Here is a 25,345-nt window from a genome sequence, read left to right as displayed (position 1 = left end):
GGTGGCTCAGCATTTAGTCAACTAAGCTTTTCAGTTGAAAGGATTTGTTAGCGTGGATTTCAATTATAAGAATTCTCAAGGAAAGGAATGAGTATTTACTACATGATAAATAAGGAATGCAAATAATGTGCAGATACTCTTATAAAAATCCAGTTAAAGTCTTCTGATAAACATATATAGCATAGCTGCAGATTTGATGAAGAAAAGAAGACTTAAAAACTACTATATTCTTTTCTTCCCAAAACATTCCCTATTTTTGGATGATCGTACTTCCCAGGAAAGAAAAAAAAAAGCTGCATTTGAACATTAAGTTTCAAAAAAACACATCCTGAAGAACAGAGAGGTACAAAAAATACCAGCTCCACCTGTCTTCTGCAGCTCAAGACACACCGAGTAACATATACCAAGAGGAGAGGCAGCGATTTTTTACCTACAGCTGTGTTCCGCTCATCAGTGCAGAAACACAAACCAACTACAGGGCAAAGTAATTACAACTGAGTCAAAATAAGACCTTGAATAAATTTTCTATCACAGAGATGAAAACGATTTAAGTGTTTTATCAAACAGTAAAACAGGGAAGTCGTAAGGACAGTTTATTCTTAGGGATAAAGTTCCCTCAACAGATCAGACTGGCCTTTTTGCAGCATGTTCTCAAAACTGACAGGAGCAGTGGTAAATTGTTAAAAAAAACTCAAACAACAAAATATAACCATCAACAGTTGTTTAAAGCACAGGTTTCCACATAGAAAAAAATGAAAGTTTGTCTTCTAAAAATCAATTTGGTTTGTGTCAATACAAAATAGTACTGAGATTACTGCAGCGTTATACAAAACAAAGATTGTTTTTCAGTTATGTCCTGAGTTAAAGAAACAGCAGAGAAGCAAGCAATAAGGAAGTGACCAAATTATTCTTCTTATATTACAAAAGGTACCTAATATTTGGGTGTCATTAGATAACTTGTACGGTGCTGTCTCGCTATGGCAAAACTGAAGCCTGCACTGGTATCACATTTGTTCGACAGCATAACTGACGATAACTGCCTCTGGCCAGTGTTTCTCTATCTAACTAAGAGAACTCTAGTTGCCTTGTTAAAAGACGATGCATGAAAGGACACAACAGAGCTGCTGCTGCAACACTGACAACACTCACCTTTTTAAAGTGTAAGCTATCAAATACATTCTGAATTTCTTTTCTTTTTCTTGATACTTAACGTAGTCAAACATCTTTAGACTGATTATGTAAATGCTCAGAAGACATTAGTGACATTGAAAGAATCTGAACCATTTCAGGAAGCGTCTTGAAGTCTCACAGAGCAAGACAGTCTCATTCTTGGAAAAAAATCTTAATGCGTATACTTTAAGGGTGACCTAGTAATTTTATTTCCCCCCCATATTCCAAAGCCTGTTTCAGAACTGAGCACATTTAGCAAAGCAAACCAAATCTGAAGAATGAAAAACTGCCCTAAAGCCTTTTTCTTCTTTTTTTTAAAAAACGGAGCCTTACATTTACAGTACAGTAAATAAAAATACTGCATTTGTTAACGCCATGTTTAGAAGTTCAGGGTATCAGGAGCTTTCCAGTAGCAAAACCAGCCAGCCTATCTGCTCTGGGCGTTAAGAGTAAACTACATGTTTGACCCACAAAAAACAGGCAGCTACTTCTTTTTAAAATACAGCTCACAAAGTGATATTATGCTACATGGCATAAAACCTACCATGCAACCATAGAAATGGTTATGCTACATGGCACAAAAAGTGCCTTCTAGTGTGTTTTAACTCTAAGAAATCCTGAAAACGTTGAGCATTTAGAGGGAAAAAGTACCTGTTCAGAGATAAAGTTCCTGGTTACTCTGATCTGCTCAGTGCAATCAGTAATCTTCTCTACAGGGATACTCGTCTTCGAACTCAGTGAGAAATCTCAGTAACCACCACCACTCAGAAAACCCCACTGCTATCTCTTAGTCCAAAATAAAAACCATACCTACCTGTGTTTTGAGTGTGATCTTTTCCTTCTAGATCGGGATTTTGAGCTAGACCTGGATTCTGAACGAGAATGGGAACGAGATCGACCACCTTTTCTTTCACTGCTCTTTCCAGACTCTGAGAGGAAAAAACCACTTTGCAGTGTCAGCTCAGAACATTTACAGATCCCAGTTAACAATCTGGCACAAGTGGAATGTACCACATATAGTGCAAGGGGCCTACTCTTTGCACATCTTCCTTCTTTGCAAATATCCTTCAGAAACATCCAAGAAAGTCACTGCACATACTCGTTGAGTGCAGCCATCCTGCAGCAGTACACATAAACCAGATAATTATAAACAGCTAGCTCTCTTAGGAATGGGATTTATGTTGCTGCCACAATGCACAAGATCACAACATGTTCTCCGCTTGGTCTATTATTTAATAGAATTACTTTATTTCTTTTAAATAACCTGAGAAGAACAGAGTAAATTTAGAGGGCATAATTTTGAAACCAAGCATAATATGTAAATAATAATTAGTACTTTCTGTACTGTTAGATATCTCAACCACTGTACAAATACTGAAGTTTTATTCCTCAATCGCTGTTTTGCAGAAGGAAGGGACAAAGAGAACGGGGTGAAAAGTTTGATCGAAAGGCGGGCAAGTCAGCAGAAATCTTCACAGTGACCTCACCAGACTCTGGTTCAGACTCTAAAAGACTGTCATTCTGCTGCTTAACACTGAGGAAATGTTAGAGCTATTTTTCTTCCAACCCTAAAAACCAACAGAAAATACTCAGCCAGTCCCCCAGAAAAACCCCTCAAGACTCCGCACTATCTAACCTACGTAGGACAATGTCTGGGTTTGTTAGGAAGAAGAATGACAAAATCTCAGTGATGAAAAGAAGGAGGAGGATCTCAATTGCAAGTTTAAAAAGTTGAGAATTTTTTATGCTGTGGTTTTGCAAACAGTTTAAGCTAGCACCGAAATATCCATCTAACCTCTCAACCTACTAACGCCTTCCTCCTTGACTTGGCGTATCAGTGTTAGCAGGGACCGGGGAACCAATCTGGATGAAAAAGAGAGTCCTTTACAATATGTTGCTTTATCCCAGATTCATTCTCTGATCCCATTTGCTATGAGCATGCACACAGTCTTGAGCCAGCATGAAAAAAGAGCATAGCACAGGGACAAAATTAACCTGCTGCAGATAAGGAAAGCATAATATTACTGTTTTCAGAACCATCCTAGCTCCCTCTGACTGCAAAACTATGGCATTAATGGGTGCTAGAGCACAACAAAACAAGATATAAAGCATTTTCTTTCAAAAGTATCTGTACTTTGAACTTAAAAAGCACCAACATTAAGTACTAATTTAGTATTAACTTTGTATTTTTGAAAACATTCAGTGAGCATGTATCTGAAAATAAGACATGATGAAATAGAAAGCTTCACCCCACTGCTTTGTTGCACAAATGCAATTTTGATTATTTTCTTCTTTTTCCAACACGTATTGTTCACCTTTGAGTACCCTCTTCCTGTGTTTGAAAATGCTCTTAAAAGCATGTGCCAAGGTATGCACAGAACGTATCTGTTAGGTAATGAACATAATATACCTACCTGGCTCAATAGCAGCAGATATGAAGGACTGGGCTTCCCTTACTCTCTTCATCACTTCTTCCAGTTCCTTGGCAGCAGCTTGCGGTGTCATTTCAGGAGGCTTCACTATTGCATTATTGGAGTGATTTATTCTAAATTAAGGAAAGATAAAACCTTTAGCTCCAACACTTGAAAAGGGAAAATTAAAAACAACTAAGAAAGGAAAACACCTCAACTTCCAGCTACAACTAAAAACTTCAAAGTTCAGCAAAACCACAGATTTCTCCTAACACTCGCCTGTTCTAAGTACCTGAAATGTCTTTTGTGGTTTTCAAATCTTACCACTTTTAAATAAACGCAGCACAGTATTTCTGTGTTCAAATATTTTCTTATAGAAGTAGGAATCTACTTCTCCAGTTCAGATCAAACCTCTACATTAAGACCTACTAATTACACACATATCATATAGAAAGCTTAATTAGTACTAAGGACTTTGCACATTCTTGCACTATTAGAGCTGCCACTACCTCAAGATTAAATAGAAACATATTTGACTCAATGCCACCCATATTCTTCTCAGAGAAAGTTATGCCCAACCTTGAAATTGGAGTTTACAAAATGTTCCAGTTTGCTAACAACAGGTCCTTATATTGAAAAAATACTAAGCCCAGCAGTTTCCTGCATACCTGAGTCATAAATGTATTAGGGTACAAAGAAATCTCTCATTCAATAGTCACATGGAAAATTCAATTCTTACTTTAGTGGCCTGTCTCCAAACATCACTCCATTAAAGGCAAGAGCTCGAGGTACAGAATTTTGGTCTGCAAATTCCACAAAAGCAAATCGTGTTGGTTGCGTCTCATCGCCTGCCATTCGCACAAATTTGACTTCTCCAACTTGCTTAAAGAATTCAAGCAGCTGATCTGCTGTTGTAGTCTAGAAACAGTTGAAGAGCTCAGCTGAAGTAAAATATAGAATGAAAACCACTTATCCAATATATCACGTAATCTAAGAGCTACAGATTTTGGAAAGATATCTCACCACTATCACACAGGCGACATGGATTTGGTAACGTCACACTTAAAGACAGGTATTTTTTCTTCCATTAATCTAAAGAATACACTACAATTTAAAATAGTGCAACCACAAGCCCTGAAGTCTCACATCTAGGTTAAAAAGGCATTTGCGCAGTATTTTGCACTTCTCAGGAAACTCATCTGAAATAACTCATGACGAATTTCCTTACACACCTGTGTCCAAGCTCTTGACTGTCAATGTTGATCAATTCCAAAAAAACCCAAACAATATTACAAGATTTAGATTTTATCTGCTCTTCCACTAGCTTCCAGCTTGCTTCATTTTATTGCAATCAATAGTACTTTTACACTCTAGGAGCTACTTTGGTAGCCAAAACACCCAAAACAAATACTTATATTGCCATCAGTCAAAAGCAAAACATTTTTCAATTCAATCAACTGGTGAAAAAACAAGTTTCTAACAGACCTAACTTTCCTGTTCTAGAAACTCAAAGGTATTTATGCCACTTTTGCAACTTCCACTAGGACACATAATTCCATCCTACTGTACTTAAACAACTGCACAGTGTTGTGGGGGACAGCTACCATGATCCCAACACTTCTGAGGCACTGCTCAGCTAACATAACCCAGCTGGCCATTGGATCAACACACACAATCAGAAGTATGTTTCTTGAATCCAGCTACAGTGTGATTTCTCTGCTATCCTGACAAAATGAATTCCACGGTCTGGTCCGATCTGACTGGCTCAGGAGCATTCAAAATATCACTAGTAACCAAAACCATTTTTTTTAAAAAAAAAAAAAAGTGTCTATTTTCATCAACTAATGCAAAACTCTCTTAACATCGAAGATTAGAATTCACAAATTACAATTCGACACATTCCAGTGGTATTTCCATTACACAAAAAAGCTACCTGGGAATTTAAGTTTCCAACATAGACCGTCCTCCTGATCTCATCAATTTTGGATGGATCCACGTTCCCCATAATTGGTGGTTGTGGTATTTCTCCCAGTGCTGTAATGTTAGGGTCCAATGCTGCTGCTGGTATAGCCCCCAAAGTGCCAAGTGAAACACCAAGCTGGAAAACACAAAACCAGAATATGCTTTGCAACCAAGCACTGCTGGCAAATAATTCACTTGTTAAAACTTGCCTGTCTTGGGCACTTCTGTAAAAATAAATCTAATGAATATAGGCAATACTGTAAATTTTAAGGTCCCAGCTGAACACTTTTTGTAAAGAATAAAAATCTACCCATAAATAACCTTCACAGTTAAGATTTTCTGTGGGCTATCAGTTAACACCTTATCAAAGAGGGCTGGCCACGGATGCAGTATATCAATCAGAAAACATATAGGCTTGAATTTCTAATGCTTACAGTCAATCAAATTGACTAAGATTCCTTCAGACACTGCTAATATTCTTTTTTTTTGCCACAACAAGCATTAGGAGTAGAAGAGGAACTGCTGAGCCCTTGCCCAGCAAGGGAAGAAGGGAATTTGCAGCGCCCACAGCCAATTTGTTCTGTGATAGATAGCAGTCCACCAAAGGGACACAGAAAGTACCTTCTGGACAAACACATCACATAAGGCAAGGTTAATTACAGGTGAAATGCGAAGGATATTATGTCTAAGTCCTTTCCCCACAAACACAGTCACTTCCACGAGAATGAGGACAACATACTTCTCATTTTTTGGAACTGAGAACTGAAATCTCTCCTGGGGAATGTTTTTAAAAATTCACTTAAAAATCACTACTGAATTGGTCTGCTGAGCTCCTGGGTTTAATTTTATTTTCCCCACCCAAAAAGCAACTGCCTTTCCAGCAAACAGATTTTCTAACAAGCGTGAGAAATTCTCAACCAGGCACCAGTAATTTTTTTTTATGTAACAAAAGAGAAAACTACTCTATTTTAACTTGAAACTTTCCCTAAATACTTCACAACAACCTGCTGATGTCAAGAAAGGCTTAAAGAGGCAAAAGGGAACTAAGCACAAGTAGCAGCAGCTAGCTCCTATGCTTTTTGTAGTGAAAACATTTTTAGGCAAACAGTCAAAACCTCTGTCATAGAGATATCAAGTTGTCCTGGTTTCGGCTGGGATAGAGCTAATTTTCTTCTTAGTAGCTAGAATAGCTTTGTGTTTTGGATTTAGTTTGGGATTTGGTAAAATAAGAATGTTGATAATATACTAATGTTTTTAGTTGTTGCTAAGAAATCAAGGACTTTTCAACTTCCCATGCTTTGCTAGTGTGCAGGTGCACACGAAGCTGTGAGGGAGCATAGCCAGAGCAATGGATCCAAACTGGGTAATGGCATATTCTATATCATGCAACGTCATGCTCAGCATATAGATGAGAGCTGGCCAGGAAGTTGGGCTCTCTCTCTTCCAGGACTGCGGTTTCATGGTTTCTCTCCTCCGGGATCACTAGCCAGGGACAGGCTACACATTGGTCAGCGGTGGTGAGCAATTCCATTGTGCATCACTCATTTGTGATATTCTATTATTACTATTATTATTGTTACTATTATTATATTTTATTTCGATTATTAAATTGTTTTTATCTCAACCCATGAGTCCCTTTACCTTTACCTTTCTGATTCTCTCCCACATTCACCGGGGGGCGGGGGAGGAGTGAGCGCATGGCTGTGTGGTATTTAGCTGCCTGCCAGGTCAAACCATGACACATGTAAAAGCACCCTAATATTCTGAAGAACTGTGTCAATGTAACTATTATGTTTCAAAAAATTTTTAGGAGGTGGATAGCACTGCCACTAGACCAAATTAATGGGTCCAGGGAAGGAAAACAATTAAAACGGACACAACCAAAATCAGTATTGATCCACTATTTTGCAAAATAATAATCTGAAAGAAAAACCCAGGAAAGGTAGTACATGGACATCTTGCGATCTACCCTCAAAAGAGGTACCACAGCTAAACCCTCACTGATCTAGTATACCAGAGGACAACATCCATGGACCAGATAGTTCTTGTTCTCTGAACACAGAAAGGCTACTGGGTAAAGAGGAAACGAGAAATCAACCAGCAACTGAATTTTACTTACTGTAGTCAAAGGGGTTGGTGTAGGTATAGGAAGCAACCCTGCACCAGGCATCAGGCTTGTCATAGTAGGGGCAGGCGCCAATAGAGAAAGGGCTTTGGCTTCATCTGGGATTTTACCTGAAGAAGCAAATGAAAGCATTACACAGAGTTGGAACACTACACGGATGTTACTCTTTCTATGATTTTACAATTACCCTTGCATTTTAAAATGTAATAAATAACAATGAATCTATCTACCAGATCCTTACAAAGAAACAAATAAGAACTTAAGTTTTCCCTTTAACCCTGCTCTACTAGGAAAAACAAAAGTGAGCAAAACTTCAAAGACTAGCAATCTCATTAATGGATTATTATTTTAAAAACCGAATAATGTATACAATTATTTAACACTTTGAGCTATGGGTCACCTGTACTGGAAACTTAATGTTCATGAACCAAACGATATCAAGCATGGACGCTTTCCCAGGGCGGTGTTTTCACGGTGATCGAAAGTTGTTTTACACATGACAACCGTTCGTGTTGGCTGCATCACTAATAGCACACAGAACATCAGATACAGAAAAGAAGAACATTTTTTAAAGTTTAATCCCCAGAAATGGCAAATAACCAAATCAGTAAAAGAAAAAAAAAAAAAAAGAAAAAACAAAGTATGTGCTAACTGAAATTTGTGTGTGGTTTTTTTTTTTTTATTCCTCTGGTGCTACCTACTTTGGATGTAAAAAATAAAAATAAAACTACTGAACTACTGTGACTCCACACAATATATACAAGTGAAGCTGGGAGGTGGAGGGGGGAGGGCAGAAATGGTTTACATTTGTACTGTCTCACATTTTAGGTCACCTCAGTTTATCTGAACCTTCAAGAAATTAGCTTTAAATTTACTGAGACTGATCAGCTAAGCAAGCTGTATTTTCCCAGAATTTGTATTTCCTACTATTTCAACCAGATTATATTGCCCCGTCATGCTAAAAGTTTAAGTAATATTTAATCTGAATTAAACGCAGGTTTCATTCAATGTTAGTCACAATTAGACTCCTAAATGAATCCCAAGAAATCTTCAAAAATCAACAAGATTTAATAGTTAAACAATTATGATTACAATTAAATGTACATATTAAATTTGAAATGCAAAGGTATTTAAACTGGTACAAACATTAAACACTAAGCTGAAAAACTAGAGAAAGTTCTAATTATACTAGGTACCAATGATCCATTCAAAATTACTGGTGTAACTGTATATATGCTACCCCACTGAGCCCTTTGGTATTACCCCATGCATTTTAATAGAGTAAATGCTTTTATTTAAACATTGTTTTAAAAGCCAAGGTATAAATAAATACTGTGCCAGTGGCTTTTACTGTTTTGTTTCAAACTATATGTTTTAACTATAAAACCCCTAACTTCAGGATTTAAAAATGAATATATATATATATATACTTATGAAAAAAGAAAAATACGAGGTAAGTTTCAAAACACTGTGCAATTTTAGCTACATGACTTCCAATAGACCCCACAGGAAACATATTACTTTAAAAAAAAAAATAAAAAGAAGAAAAAAGTGTTGCAACCCTGTTCTACGGATCTGCAGCAAGGACTGGGTTACAGTTGAATATGACCAAAGGACAAAAGAAATCTAAATGAAACTTAATTTACATGTAGCATGAGTGGAATAGAAAAGATAAAATAACAGTACCCATTTTTTTCTCATGCTTCCTATTTACATTTATTTTATTTATGTTAAATTTTGAGGCACCTTGCTCCTTAACATGTAACAAACCACTTGATTTTGCTATCTAAAGGAGAAAAATAGGAAAATTATTAGCACTTAAAATTAACTGTGCAATAATGACTTCCAGGGCTTTTTAAAAAACATGCATCAATCTGATTCATCATCACAATGTTTAGCACTCTTTACAGATGTCATTCTGAAGTCAGGCATGCAATGAGAGGTGTACCTGATTTGCCTGCCTGCTCATGAGTATCAGGTACTTTGCTGCACATCCTGCCTAAAATGTAGCTAACTAACAGGCTTTCGAGTATACAGTTCCGGCAGCTGTGCATGCAAATTAGGCATAGAATTATGTACCAGTTCTTCTGAAAATCAAAATACTTAAGTGTTTTCAAATGACTAATGAACCAGACCTTATCTGAACAGCTAGCATCTCGCAATTCATCTGGATACTCATGCAAGTTTCTACAGGATCAAGAGACATGGTTCAAGTAAATCCAATGAGAGAAATGGCTCCTAAAGTGGTATGTTTGCATTCTAATTTAGATCCTCGGTCAGTAACGTACATAAGTATATGCCTAATTTAAGTATGCGCTTACATACAGCCAATTCAATATACACTTAACCAGATAATCTTAAAGAGATGCTTAGGCATTTAGCCCTTTTAAATAGGAACTGAGTTAGGCACATAACTAAACAATGAGTCAAGTTCAGAAAGGTACTTAAATACAAGCCTGAACTTTAAGTACTTGGGTCATCTTACTCAAATAATTGGAATTATTCATTTGCTCAAATGTTGCTCAAGGAATCCACTGAACACTTTCAGTGAAGTGCACCGTCATAGCAGTTCGAAGAATGAATAACATGCATATCTAAATTGTAAAGTTAGCAGCATTATTTCCAGAATACTTTGGTCCTTCAACAGTGCAATGTTTTATTTTAAATACAAAATCTAGTTGGTCAGTTCCATGCCACAAACAAAGATTCATTTATTTTATTCAAGAACGACAAAGGGTCTATCTTACAGACAGAACCCTGAAGATTAGCCTGCATATTCAAATATATTGGCTTTTCAAAAGATCCTTCTCCAGTTTTTAAGACCAGCTCAAACTTTTTAACAATTCTATAGAAAACACACTGTTACGTGGGAAAAAAAAAAAAGAAAACCTGAAATATCTTGCACATTTACTTCCCTGTACTTCAGACAGTTTTGAAAAACAGATTAATATCTGAGGCCAAATAACCTCACAAGTAACAAGCTTTAAGTTTTGGAGTTTTATCTCCATGAATTTATTTATAAAAGGAATATAAGCCCACAAAGATACAACAAAACATGTGGGTTATGACACAACAAATCAGGACACTTCAAGAATAATTGTTTTGTTTTTTAAACTCATGGTATTTAAAAGCTGAATGGAAATGAAGTAAAGATATTGATTTTCTAATGAGGGAAACAGACAAAATAGATATGCCACATCTGTATCACTTCCTTAGAAAGATTTCTTAGAAGCTCTTGTGTTTAGTAAATGACAGATTCTATGATCATTTATTTATTGAGTCTTCACTTTGCAAAGGAATCTGGAAGCAGATGTAGATTAGCTCTGCCTTGCCTTGAGACACCTTATGCTTCTTAGGAAATGTACAGTTGCCCTAAATATCAGTTATGATTGTTACTTTTTTGTATCAGCAAAGTGCTTAAGAGCCCTAGTCAACCTAGTCCATACCAGAATCCATTTTGCTAAATGCTGAACAGAAGTATCTGCGTTAAGCAAGTACTAGTCACAATATTTTTATCCCCCCTTCAAGTGCTCAGAATAAATTAATTTCCTACTCCTTATGCTGAAACTACATGGTTAATCCTCTCCCCACAAAACTGCTTCTGCAATAATTAAGTTTGCTTGTTTTAAAATTAGTTACAGTTCACATCTACTCTAAACATAATTAAAGGAATTGTTACCTTCCTGCTTTTTTTAAATCACTGAGAAATGCACTCTTACAAATAAAATCATTTCTATGTGATCCAATTCATGATTCTTATTGGATTTAGCAGCAGCGATTGAAGACATTACACCTACTGGAAATTAGCTCAACTGCCAAAGCTAAATCCAACAGAGATCATGAAGTAAAGCTCTTCCCAGCTGCAGTGCACAGCCTGGTGCGTTACCAGAGTGAAACCAACTGATCCCAATGCAGCTGGCTGGGAAGAGAAACGCCTGAGAACTAGACAGACCACCTGGTTCACCACTTTTGTTTCAGGGCTTCTGTTTCACAAGTAAGAACATCATTTAGGGATGAGAACCTACTCAATCATTCCAGCATGAACTGCCAGGGGCTTCTGAGATTGTGAGATGACCAAGACGATGCTTTTTTCCTTTTTTTTTTAAAAACGTCTTCTTGAAACAACCACCACTGGAGCATGTCAAAGTGCAATACACACATACATACGCGCACACACACAGAGAGAACTGAATCAATCTTCCCACAAATAACAGTGTTTAAAGACAATGTGCCTCACATAACACATTCCAACCAAAAATTCAGGCTGCATTTGTACTTATGAGTGGTAAACAGTTTTTTCAGAAAATTACAAAAACAAAAGGATGAAATCTTACTGCCACTGACCTCACTGGAGCAAGGTTTCACGAGAAGCAAAAGTATTTCATGACATTCAATATTCATGAAAGTTAAATTTCAGAAATAATTATTGTAAACTCTACATATTAGACATAAATAGTAAGCCTTCTTTTAAACAGACCATGCAACCTACAATAAAACTACCCTGTTTAGAAGAGGAAAAATAGCAGAGAAAGATCATGACTTTAGTCTGTAAAGTTAATTTCTCCAGAATAAGAGTTTCAACTGTCCTTTTCGAAGATAAAGTTATAATGCAGAACATCTTAAAACTGACATATTTTTCACTATTCCCATCTTCTGACACAATGTGCTATCTGCTGAATTTAGATACTTAAACGTATTCCAAATCAAGTTTATCCATAAATCACAGCATAAAAATTAATCATATTCTAAATTCTACGTATACCATCCACCATTCATAAGCAGCTTCAGGTTAACTTCAAAATGAAACACTGTGAACCCTTTACAAAACACCATTTTTACAGAACTGAAGTACCAGTTCACAAATACAAGGGAAAGAGATTTAACAGAACAAAACAAAAAAAGGGACAAAATAAAATAAAAATAAAAGAAACAAAGGAAAGAAAGCAAAATAAAATAAAAACAGAGACAGGGCGTCCATCTTCAGCAGGCCAGACTCCGATCTCATTTCCCCCTTGAAGGTTTCACTTGGCGGCAGGTTTAGTGGCATGGCAAACAATGCCTAACTCAGGCAAGTGTAACAGGTCTGCCTTGGCCAGTCTAGTCATCTAATAATGCACAAATATCACACAGAGAAAACATACAAAACCAAATTAATAGTCAAAATCCATCTACCAGATAATGTGGACATAAAATTTAGAATGATTAGGGTGGCATCTTTGTTTATCTTTCAACCTTTGCGTTCTCAAAGTATAACGTTTAAAGAAAAACCTATGAATACACACACAAAAAGTCGTATTTTGACAGCTTAATAATGTTACTTCATTTACAATTACATTTTTGTCAAATTGTTTATTAAATGTCACAAAATGAATATTGTTTTTATTGTGTACTGATTCCCTCCTCATACTCCCTTGATTTCCCGCTGTTTAAACACACTTCAAATTTCAGATTTTATTCTGCGTTTCAAAACCAAGTTTCAGAGTTCCCATTTACCTCTCCTTCGATTCGGCGCATGACATGTTTTATTACTGGCACCATTGGCTAAGCGTATCATTTTACCTCCTGGCAGAATATAGCCATCACTACTTTTAAAGCCCATGATACACTCCACTGACTCCACTAACAATGCATCATATGACACATAGTGAATCAAAAATCTTGCACTATGGTCTCCACAGCCATACTTATTCCACACAATAAATTCCTCAGAAAGGTAAACGTATATAAATTCACATCTTTATAAATTAAAATTAGTGATTCTGTTAGAAAGTTATATGGAAACAGCATTCTGACATTAAACAAAATTTGACCTCACAACCCAATCAGTTGTTCACCTAGTTATGCATAAATCTCTGTGGGGTCCAGAATGATTTTGAACAGTGACAATTTTCCTGTAATACGTTTTGTCAGAAATGCCTAATAATTCAGCTACAAATGGGGCTGGAACAAGATTTGTCAGAACTTTGATTTTATTCTCCTTCCATTCACTGTCTACCATCAAGAGACACAGTAAAATGTAGCTTTACCTGCCTGTTGCCATATCACGTCAGGCAGTGATCTCATCACAAGAAAAACACCAGGAAGTGTTGTTCATTCATTAGGCAGCAATCTTCCCTCTCTGGCAGTACTGAACCAGTGTTAAGGTCTTTTCAACGAAACATAAAACTAAGATCCTGAATAATTTGTAGTCAATTATTTAGGGGCAATTTTTCAATAATAAGGACTCCTGTCCCATTAGCCTCTACAGAGCTTCAAGTAGATACAGCAACATCCTCTGTGGTTTAAGAGCAAGTTCAAAAAACAAAACCAAAAAAACCCCAAAACAAGGCATAAAAGCAACTAAAAATCTAGGTTTCACAAAGACAAATATATGTGCCATGTGCCCCTATTAGAAAGTCTACAAGAACAGGCAGTATATTGTAGGTCAACATAGGCTTTAGTGAAAGTACTCACAGAGTCTATGAAATTTTGGAGACTTGTCAGAGTTTGCTAGGACCATCCCAGACCATTATTACAGCAGCAAAAACCTCATACTATCCAGATCATGATGTGTCAAACATGCCAAATAATGGTACTCTGGGACCACTGTTAACAAACTCCAAGAAGTCACAGTATTTTTTGAGCCAAAACCTGACTCTTGCAGTTAGAAAAGCTATGTTAGTAATAGGTATTTCTGGACTTGCTGCAGTTTATGGTTCAATCATTCTAAATAATGTTGTTCATGGCAAAACAGCTACCATGTTCAAAGTGAAGTTAGGTTCACTTCACCAGCTGAAACGTTTCCATTCCAAAGAGGCAAAAAGTGCAGAACCAAATGGGCAGATGCTCAACTCCACAATGATCCCAATGAAGTCAATGGGGCTCTGCTTAACTCCAGCGATAGCCTAGTGTAGGCCCATGCTTCATATGACTGGATTCAGATCTGGGCTATTATACTAACAATATAAACTACACGTATTCAACACATCTGTAAAAGTATGGCCTCAAAGCCAGTTAAGGGAACATTTGTAAATTCAGTATTCACCAAGTCTTTTATTTTATTAAGTGTTTTAAAAATATTTTATGCTGGAAGTATTTTGTACAGATCATTTCATTTTTAAAAAGATACCTAAAACCAAAAAGGGGTATTAGTATACATAAGAAAGCCTGCCTCTGTATGGCACACAAAGTAATATTTTGCACAGTAACAAGAAAGGAAAATTTATTTTTTTTATTAAACTAGCAGATAAACATTTATATTCAAACAGTAATTATCACCATGAATGTTAAGTATTTTTGATTAGATGAATCTAAAATGGCCAAATGCATATATCACATGTCTACAAGACAAAATTGGGATTTAGTCTAAAAAAAAAATGGAAAAATAATCAGTATCTTAAAAAACAACAAAAAACCCACCACACCAAAGGTGATACATTAATATCCAAACTGCAGTGTTATCAGTGCCAAGAAATCGTCTAACCTTTTCAGTGCTCCATTGACTTCAATGAGAACTCCGTGTGAGAGTAAGCTTGTCAACACAAACCATATTGAAGGGAATTATTTTACCTTCTTTTCCCCCAAAATATGTAATAACTATGGAAAATTGAATCCTCCTAATTGAAATCAACTACCTTTTTTCTAATACTGAATTTCAATTAAATCTACGTAGTTGGGTTTCTTCATTCAATTTTCCATTTTGTTTCAAGACTTTTTTTCAAAAAGCAATAAAATAAAATAAAATAACAACAGAGCACCACCTCCTTACATGAAAAGCTTAAAACAATTAGCAGACATGACAAAGACCAACATTACAGAAGAACGTCTAAAATACCAACCTTCTGCGCAGGGCACAACTATCAAAGCTCTGTCAATAAAAACCGTGTTAGTGAGATGCTGGGCCACACCAACACTTGATGCTTCACGAAACTTAATATAACATACTTTGGAGGAAAAAGCAAGAGGTGCGTTGCTGCAAGATAAAAGGAAAAAAACAATTAGTCACATCAAATAATTGTTTGCATGTATTTTAACTATTACTCCTTAATAAAAAAAATAGGTTTTAGACTTCCTGGAAAAGCTAGCCAAAAGGCAAGAGCATAGAAATTTACTAATTTGCCTACTTATTATTGTCACTGAAAAAAGCATAGCATAGCACCTCCTCCTTTTTAATGGAAACTTACAGAAGCCAAAATCCCAAATTAACAAGCGTAATTTTCTTTTATAATCTTGCTAAACAACATCAACCAGGACATTCCAAATTACTATTGTAAATAGCATATTTACTTGACACATCTGTCAAGTAAATAACTTACAGTTTATCTTTTTTCCTCCAAATAATCCTTGTTTAGGAAAGTCAAACAAGCCCAGTCATTTTTCAGTGGGTCCTTTAGATATTAGCCCATAATAACCCATACTCTTTCTTAGGTCTTCATGAAAGCAGTTTCATTTACTCTTATTAAGATAAAAGCAGTTCTTGAGAGTTCTTCCAAATGTTAGGCCTTAGTTCACTACTGTTAACAAAAATCGTTTTTATCATCTGCCTTCGTTTGGCATAGTGTAGTACAGGCTAACACTGGAGGAGGTAGGAGGAATTCACTGTTCGGCTAGAAGACAGAAGAAAATTTGTCATTTGCTTTTCCATCAGAAAGTACACCAACAGAGATGCCAGAAAGCACAATATGTAAACATGGTAATCTTGATCAAAACCAAAAAAGTTTGCTTTAAAAAAATGTATTATCTAGTCAAGGTTTGCAACCTTCATACAAGCAGTTTATTTCCTTATATGAATGAAGTACAGGTGAAATCTGCAAAGAGAGAATGCAACAGGATGTTGCTGGAACATCAGCAATTTGAAAAGACCATCCATCTTCTAGCAAAGCAGCACCTCGAGGAAAATAGGCTGCACGAACTGTTTCACCCTGACCCTCCCTCAACTGAAACAGAAACATTTGTCAACTTTCTGGAAGTAGCAGAACCAGTTCAAGTTTAGCCCAATCCATCTTGTAGTGCCTCAAATTCCACGCAAGTACTCACAAAGTTGTTGTATGGAATTAATTAGACACAAGCTCAGAAGTCTTAGACACATAATTTCATCATATTAATTGCATAAATGAAGCAAGAACTTAGTCTGAGGCAGGCAGACTGGTTACAGAAAGGTAACACCTAGGTAAAATATCTAGAGAGCCGGTCAACTTCAGAATGGCATTCAGAAACACTTATGATGGAAAATTCTGTGAAAACAGATAACACTGAGGAAGCAAAAATAAACAAGGAGTGGGAGAGACAAAAATATGAAAGTCAACCTTATACAATTTAGAAAAACATAGCAAGATGACTATATTTCTTCTGCCCATTCATTTTGTTTGTAGTGGCCAATGTTTTCACAGTTTCAAGTTTTCACGTTCAGGAAGGAAATAACTGTATCGGCTTCTGAGCCACCTGAAAGGTTTTGGTTCAGAACAGTTTCCAACACCACAGGTGACAGCAAGCTATGACTTTCTCAGTACTCAGGAGAAATGTTTGCATACAACTTTTAATCTCACACGTTCTGAAGAGCCAGATTTCACTCACTGCAAAGATCTTTTTTTTTTTTTTATGGCCACAGGGGTTTTTTTGTTTGTTTTGGTTGAAGGTGGAAGGGGGTCTATGGGGGGAGGTTGGGAGGAGAGGGTGTTTTGGATTTTTTGTTGTTGTTGTTTGGGGTTTTGTTTGTTTGTTTTTGAATACACAGGCCAGTGTTACAGCCCAAATGGCTGAAGCCTCCACTGAAGATTCTGTGGTCCAGACTGTTGAAGACTTCTAATACCTCCCAGTTTTTTCCTTTTTTTGTTTTCATTTCTAACTCAAGAACATAATTCTGTTCCAGGCAGTTCCAGGCCCCATAAATAATCCTTACAAATTTCAATACCTATAGAGCCAGCTCTGACAAGTGTATTTTTTTGTAATATTCTCCCCCCTGAACTTCCTGGGTTTCAATCACAAAAGCTATGTGGAAAGTATGTTAAAAAATATTAATATCAGAACACTGCTGCAAATGAGGCTCAAAAAAAAAAAAGTCTTAGTACAAAGTGTTTTCTGAAGGTTACGGAGGAGAAATACTCTATAAGGGGACCACCTGTGATGAAAACACATCAATGCTGCATCTGCACCAAAGGAGATGATTAAGATCCAAAAGTTCTAAAATTCTAAAAGGTTTCATAGTGCTTGAGTCCTCTCCTTTTACAAAGTGGGCCTCCTAAACCTCCCCAGCAGGCTTCTTAAGAAGTCTTTCTTAAAACAGAAAAGTCCTTTTCTGTTTTAATTCCTTTTGTTCCATTTTTCTCTGCTAACCTTTTCTGAAGGTGAATTGAGGTAGAGTCACAGTCTTCTTCCTAGGCTTACAAAGCACTGATGAAAAAAAAACAACTCCTACATCTCTGATTCAAGGTTACCAGCTTCTTCAGGAAAGCCAGAAAACTCAAAAAGGAAATAAATATCTAAATAGTGTTCAGACGTTTCTGGCATTTTTGTTTTCCTTTGTAGGGAGACAGTAATATCCATCTCCCCCCAGAAGAACAACCAACCAAAAATATTTCCTAAGAGTGACCTATTTAGAAAGCTACAGTGAAAAATCAAATAAAAGGCTATAATACATTCCTCTAAGGATCCGGATGTTCTCAGGGTGGTGGTAGTGGTGGAGGAGACAACAGAAACTAATAACTTACCAAAATTAGATGTTATGGAATAATTGTACAGACCACATTTAAATAAGGCTGCGTGTGTTTTATCTCAAAAGGCCTCATCTATGCTGCAGTTACTGAAGGATAGAACAGTGTCTACCAAACACTTTTGTTTTAGCCTCCGAGACCACTCCAGACCATCCAAAAGCAAACAGTATTACACAGCAGGGCTTTAAACACCTAATGGAGACAGTTTGTGCCTCCCTGCTTTCAAACAACTCATTCTGCAAAAATTCAATTGTTGCTCAATAAAGCTTTTCAATATTTAACTGTTCAAAAATCCTATTACAGCCACACTTGAAGGCTTATCACTACAAACGTAGTTTTGAAGGCTTCTCTGAAACAGACTTCAACTGGGTGACATGCGTAATACAAAAGCATGACTGGGAGTAAGAATCTCATTACAGACACCACTGGTCTCCTAGGAAGTCGAAACACAACTCTAAGCTGTATGAGTGGCTGGCATACTGGAGTACATACCCAAGGCAAAAAGACCTGTCACACTCTGCAAAACAGCTCCAGATTTCAACTGTACTGCAAAATGAAAGTGATGTATAATAACTGCTCTCGTTCTTGTTCAGAACTGTGAGAACAAGAAGCCATACTTCATCTTCTCACAAAAGACTATTTAAACAGCCAACAGAAAGGTATAAAACTCATACTTTCTTGAACAACACATACTGTAAATTTCAATGAAAGTAACTTCAGGCTGTTAAAAGCAACACACAACAAGAGACAAAAGTTTCAGGGAATATTGTACAGAGCATGCAAAACAGTATACCCTCTCACGCTCTTGCATACCCAACTGTCAGCATCATCGCACAAGCGTGGTTTCTCATTCTCTTTCCTACCTCCTTAATGGCCTCTGTGTATTCTCACTTGAGAAAAGTCAGTAAGCACTGCAAGTTTTGCAAATGGCAAACTGAGGAGCTCTTGTTAAACAGTGACAGCAATTCTTCACTCCCAACATAGCAGTTCAGATCTATAACCAAATCTCAACCATACAAAGGTATTCAAAACTTCAGCAGTTTCTCCTCAGACTTTGTGACAAAATATCACTATAGCTGACAGCGAAGCCCCACTAAGGCCACCCTCTTCTATGCAGAAGCAGCAAATCCACATGAAGGCCCTGGTGCAATAACAACTCTTAGTACATAAACTAATTCTCTAACACATGCTGTGGCTGTAATATTTTCTGTTCTTGTCGACTTCTCCATCCTATCTAACCATAATTTTCCAAGCAATTTTCATATACATCTGTAACTTTTCTTTACAATATTTAAGTCTTTAGCTTCCGGAAGAAACCAGAACTCATTTGGTAAAATTGGAAACCTGCAATTCAGTCATCCTGCATTCCTCAAGATGTAAGCGAAAGGGAAAACCACTACGCATCCAAGTAAATTAAGAAACCAAACAACATAGAAACCATATTTTCTCAAAGGATTTTACAATCATTCCTTACTTTCATTTCTGAGCATCTTTCATATAAAGTTGGTTGGAAAAAAAAAAAGCAAACTCTCAAAGGGTGTCTGAATATCCTTCTTCTTAAGGTTAAAGCTCAAGCTCTGTTTATGGGACAGGGAAGAAGAGATGACCAAAAGGCTTGGTAGTGAAGTAGAATAAAAGGGTCCTTGAGCAGTGAAAGCCACCTATGGCAGTCTTTAAGAGACAAGTCTTACAGGGAAAGGGTTAAAAAAGTCTCATGAAATCTAAGTTTCTTGTGCAAATTTTTGACACAAGTGACCAACAAGGTTAAACCAATATAGCAGACAGATGCAGCATGATAAAAGGTAAACTCTGCTGGTCTCTTTTAAGATTTGATAATCAAATACAAATTAAGAGTGAAATGAGTGGATTAAGGAAAAAGAAATCCAACCCTTTTCCCACCTCCACGTAACTTACATTTGTTTACTGATGTTACTCAAGGTCCACAAATAGATGGTTTCAATTTTTAGATTAAAGTTTCAATGGTAAGCCTTCTAGAGAGCAGAACAGTGAGTTGATTGTACAGCTATGTAAATTTGAAACTTTCTTGTGACAAAATAAGTAAATACAAAAAACTGCCACCAGTAACAAGCATCTCTGACCCACTAAAAGATGATTCATGTTAATAGCTTTTCACTTAAAAGAATTATTGCTTTCAGTGCCAATGAAGCCTCACTGACAAGTAGCTGAAATCAAGACGATGACCATATGGAAACAACTTCTTCAGTGCCAAGAGTTTCCAGGGCCCTCAACACTGAATCTGAAGGTGGACTACCCACAGTTCACATAGGCCTCTTCAGAACATAACAGTAATAATAAAGTAGCATCTACTGCCACCTGCATAAACTGTCAAAGCCTCTAATATACAAGACAGAAACCACACCATGGTGAACTAGCCTTACAGGAACATGGCAGCTATGAAATCCATCCCTCTTAAAGGGATGTCTGATTAGCGTGATTGAAGAAACTGAAGGGCTTAGATCAATGAAGATAAAACATGAACTGACAACTACCAAAAAGCATAGCATGATTTAAGTCAACATCCATAGAAAAAGTCTTCCCAATCAATGTGAGATACAAAATAAAGGACCCTAACAGAAACTGCTACTTTAAAATTGCAGTCTTAAGATACTGCTGGGAAAAGTCCCTGGGTTAAGGAAGGTTGCTAGGAATACTGAAGAGTCATCTTAAAGAGTCTGCATTTTATTTAATGTGTTAAAAAAGAGGGGCTTTCTCTCTTCCTCTTCACATTCCGCAAGCTTACAACAACCTTAAGTAAACTACTCTAACATCAATATGCTTTCTATTTAACATAATATGTAACTAATTCTATTCAACAATTGAGACTTCCTTTTAGTTTTTTAAGGAAATTCTCTGCTGCATCCTGTAAAACTGAAGTACGTTAATGACAGGAAAATTGTAGAAACTTGGTAAAAAGGAACTCTTCTCTCTAATAATGCTAGTTCAGACAATCACAGCACAGCCCTCTGCTTTGCTCTACAATCACTGAAGCACAAAGCCTACAGGCGCCAGAGACATCATCCTCACTCCCTAATAAGTCAAAAATCTTCTCTTTTTTCATTCAAGTCAGTCGTAGGGCGTCGCACAATGAATTAGAGTGGAACAGGGCTACCAAAGGAACACACATCTGTATACATATTCTGCTTACTGTTGTGCACTATCAACACAACTGGAAGTTCACATCCATTAGAAACAAGCACACCCAGCAAAGGCAATGGCATTACAGCTATTACAGTAAATTCCTTAACACAAATGCCCTTTTTCTCACATACATGAAATGACGCGTACAGACAACTTCACTCTGCTCTGCACACTCATGCTTGACTAAGTAAAAGTATTGTGTGTTTAAGCTGAGTATTTGCAATACAGTCTTAGAGAAAAAACATGTTGCAATTCTACACAATGCAACACAAAACTTTATTTCACCTCACTGCTTAATCTATTAAAAAAGTTAGGATAACACATTTAATATCACACCGTATACTACTCTTAAAACAAGAACTGTTGGCTTGATTTTTTTAACTATGTATTTCTGTACAAAGGCTTGCAAACGGGGTCTTAATCTCAGTGAAAGCTTTTACTTAAGTAACACAAATACTCTCAGATGACTGAAAGATACATCACCTTCCTCTGAGTCCTCAGCATGAAATAAATTCAAAAGAGCATATTAATATTCGTCATTCAGCAGTCAATGTCCACGAGACCTGGAGTTCACTAATTCAACTTACTGAATTACATCTTTCATCTAGAAACTGGAGTGAAAAGTGAGTTTCTGCTGTTCCATGAAGATAACAATGCTCTACAATACATCAGAAGTTTGGATTTCTTACAGAACTGCTTTTAAAACTAAGACTCGGATGACATGATTTTTTCTCTTGTGTTGATTCTAATGAAAAGGCAAATTTCTCTTTTAATTGAATTAATAGAAGGAATTGATTTTTAAAAACCTAGGCCTTAAATCATTAGATACATAAGGAAAAAAAGGAGCGGAAAATAATTTCAACATTTCGTAGCATCTTTTTGCTTGGGACAGCTTTGCTTCCCATGCACTCGTCAATGGAACACTATTTTCACAATTTATCATAATACTATTCAAATAAATTTTCAGAGAGTCAACAGGAAGCATGTCTCTCTTTGTTTCACAAGAAGGGCATCAGGGTAAATATTTAATTTATTTCCAAGGTAATAAGTTGAAAGTCAGGTCAAGTGTCCATAACTGTTAGGCAAGGAAATCCATACTTCTAAAAGTGATGCACAGAAACTGTAAATAAAACCAAGAGTAAAATACATAATCACAATCCCGCATCCTACCTCTGAAAACTAAATTAATCATTTAGAACTGATGTTTACAGCATTATAACCTTGACATTTCCAAGTCAAACCCTACTACGGCACTGGATTTTTATATTTTATGTGTACATACACACTGGCAAACTTTTACACATAGGCACAAACAGTATTTGCATATGAACGTCAAGAAAGTATCTATTTGCCTTAAAATCTGTTATGTAACTTAGTGAAAAAAAAGGAGCAACAGCTATAACAAAAAAATACATTTGGTCAGAAGAAAACTCAAGTATATTAAGAAACAAGTGTGGAACAAGTCCAAAGTAAAACCCTAAAAAACTCCACAAAAAATCACAAATCTATAACATTACTGTAGTATATACTATAACAGTATATACTTACTACAGCTGCTTTAAGAATATCTTTACATGAATGGATGCCCATTACATATACTTTACATACATATTAAATCATATGTAATTTTTCTGAATGATCCTCATTCAAACCTACTCAGATGTAATGCAGGAACATACAAAAATGGGCAAATACCAACTTTTTTGCTATTCATTTTAAAAAATCAATACTTTATTTGGCTGAACGTCTTTGTATTAAAATTTAAGTACCTCGATGTGAATGACTCCCTCCTCTTTCTACTACTCCTATTTAATTTTCATAAGAACAAAGAAAAGAGAAATGGTTTGAAAGGCCACGTCTGTCACTCACTTCCTGGTACAACAGACCCTTAAGGAAAAAATGTTTCTTTTCCTCCCCTGTTCTGCTCATCATCATCTGCTTGGGAGAAGCAATATCGTTGTTTTTCGAACCTCACTGCCTCCCACCTCGGCGCATCCCCCGCATGCGGCTGACACAACCAGAACAGCCACAATTTAGAAAACCACGTAATGTCCGTTATCAACTTTCATTCACTACACGAGTCTTATCAGGAGCATTTCTGAGCACGAGGAAGGGCACGTTCCCTCCCTCTGCGAATAGCTATTTTGGTTTCTGTTCGAGCGGCCCCTTCCCGGAGAACAGAGCCCTTCTAGCAACACAAACGCACACACCAAGTTAGTCCCGCCGGCACGCACCGCCCGGGCAGCGCGGCCCGGCAGCCAGCCGCGGGCGCGCCCGGGGCTCTCCCGCCCGACCGCCCTCCACTTGCTCCGAGCCAAGAGAAAGGTGGGCCACAGCCAGGGCTGCTTCAGGAAGAAGGGGCTAAGAGCCCTGCGCGGGGAGGCGCTCCGGGGCAGCCTGGCAGCACGCTGCTCGCCACGCCTCTGCCTGGGACTCGGGGCCGGCACACCCGGGCGGGCGGCCACAGCCCTGGACGCCGCCGCAGCCCTGGACACCGCCGCCGCCGCCACAACACAGAGCCCGCCGCTCCGCAGGCGCCGCGGCGGCTGCCCTCCTCCGGGCCGGGGCCGCCAGCTTCAGTGCGGCCGAAGCTCCTGTCCCCTCCCGCTCCCGCCATCCAAAGAGGGGGACCGCGGCACCCCCTCCCCGCGCCGCAGGCTCTGGTGCGCGCACTCGAGATGGCACACGGGGCCTTCTGCCTCTTCCCTTCCCGACACCCTCCCGGCCCCTCCGGGCCTCTTCCTCCTCCCAAGCCTCCATCGCTCCGGAGGCCGCCGCAGGCCCCACTTACTCCGGGGGGTAGAGGCGCAGCTCCTCGATATCTCCCAGGAAGCCGAACAGAGTCCGCATCTGCTCGCTGGTCACTGCCGAGGACAGGTTCGTGACCTGGATGACAGAGGTGGGGCCCAAGGGGAAGCCCAGCGGCACCCCGAGCCCTCCGCTGTTCATCATGGCGGCGCCTCCACGACCGCTCCGCTCGCCGCGGTGCCGCACGCAGCCGGAGAGGCGGACCCGACGACAGAGAGGAGCGCGCGGCGCCTGACAGAGCGTCCCGGCGCGCGGGCGCTCTAGCGGCAGACTCGACTGCTCCCTGGCGGAGTTCCTGGGCGGGCAGCCGCTCGCCCCCTGCCGGACGGGGCTCACAGGGGACCGGGCGCCCCCGACCCGCGCACATCGGCTTCAGGCCTCCGCGCTCCCGCTAGGGCCCCGCGGGGAAGAGCCTCGTTTCCCCTGGGAGCCGGCCGGCCAGGCCGCGTCCCTCCCCCGGGCTCCCTTCACGCACACACCTGCGGGCCCGGGCGCGGCTGCCAGGGGGCCGGGCCGCGGCCCCGGCTACCGCGTAGCGGCGGGGGCGAGCGCGGTGGCCCGGGCGGCGCAGGCAGCCGCTGCCGGCGGCCCTGAGGCGGTGGGATCGCTGCACCGCGCCTGGGGGCGCCTCCGGGGGATGCCGGGCGCCTCGCTGGCTGCTTCCCTTCCCCCTCACCGGCGCGGAAGGGTTCTCGGTGCACAGCCCGAGTGCCCGAGGGTCTTGTGCAAACACCCGCCTGTCCCAGAGCGCGGTTGGGCCCAGCAATTGACTTGGCGTGAGATCTGCTGCGTGCCCTGCCAGCAAACTTAAAATGTGCCCCCGAGAAGTGGAAGTAAAAATACATTTCCCATTTAAATGCTCTCTTGGTAGCCAAGTTCAGGAAGAGGCGGTTTAGTTGCCCTAGGGAATAAACCCTTGAAAACAGACTAACTACGTTTAAACCTTGAAGGGATTGTAATGGAATAAGTTGTTAATGGTTTTGTTATAACTCGACTGGGAACCTGTCCCAATTAAATTGATT

The 25,345-nt window shown here is 38.8% G+C and overlaps 1 protein-coding gene across 5 annotated transcripts in view; it reads right to left on the bottom strand.

The window, feature by feature from the left end:
• The window catches only part of SREK1 (splicing regulatory glutamic acid and lysine rich protein 1), a 37,992-nt gene extending 13,498 nt beyond the window's left edge, over positions 1-24,494 (bottom strand). For 2 of the 5 annotated variants that reach the window (XR_011050021.1, XM_068422209.1), the window contains exons 1-7: positions 24,307-24,494; positions 15,486-15,619; positions 7,663-7,778; positions 5,515-5,679; positions 4,321-4,499; positions 3,585-3,715; positions 1,985-2,099 (exon numbers count right to left, since the gene is read on the bottom strand). Coding sequence is in view for 4 of the 5 variants with exons in the window: in XM_068422209.1 (XP_068278310.1) it covers positions 1,985-2,099; positions 3,585-3,715; positions 4,321-4,499; positions 5,515-5,679; positions 7,663-7,778; positions 15,486-15,619; positions 24,307-24,467 (1,001 nt within the window). In the remaining variant the exon portion in view is untranslated. Of the gene's footprint in view, positions 1-1,984; positions 2,100-3,584; positions 3,716-4,320; positions 4,500-5,514; positions 5,680-7,662; positions 7,779-8,068; positions 8,193-15,485; positions 15,620-24,306 lie in introns of those variants that run through there. The other 3 variants (XM_068422210.1, XM_068422211.1, XM_068422212.1) reach the window with 3 other exon arrangements.
• Positions 24,495-25,345: the final 851 nt, after the last annotated feature.

The sequence above is a fragment of the Nyctibius grandis genome, chromosome Z (genome assembly GCF_013368605.1).
Source record: "Nyctibius grandis isolate bNycGra1 chromosome Z, bNycGra1.pri, whole genome shotgun sequence".
Lineage (NCBI taxonomy): Eukaryota > Metazoa > Chordata > Aves > Nyctibiiformes > Nyctibiidae > Nyctibius > Nyctibius grandis.
Note: the sequence above shows the minus strand (reverse complement) of the source record. Positions and strands in the feature narration are given on the sequence as shown.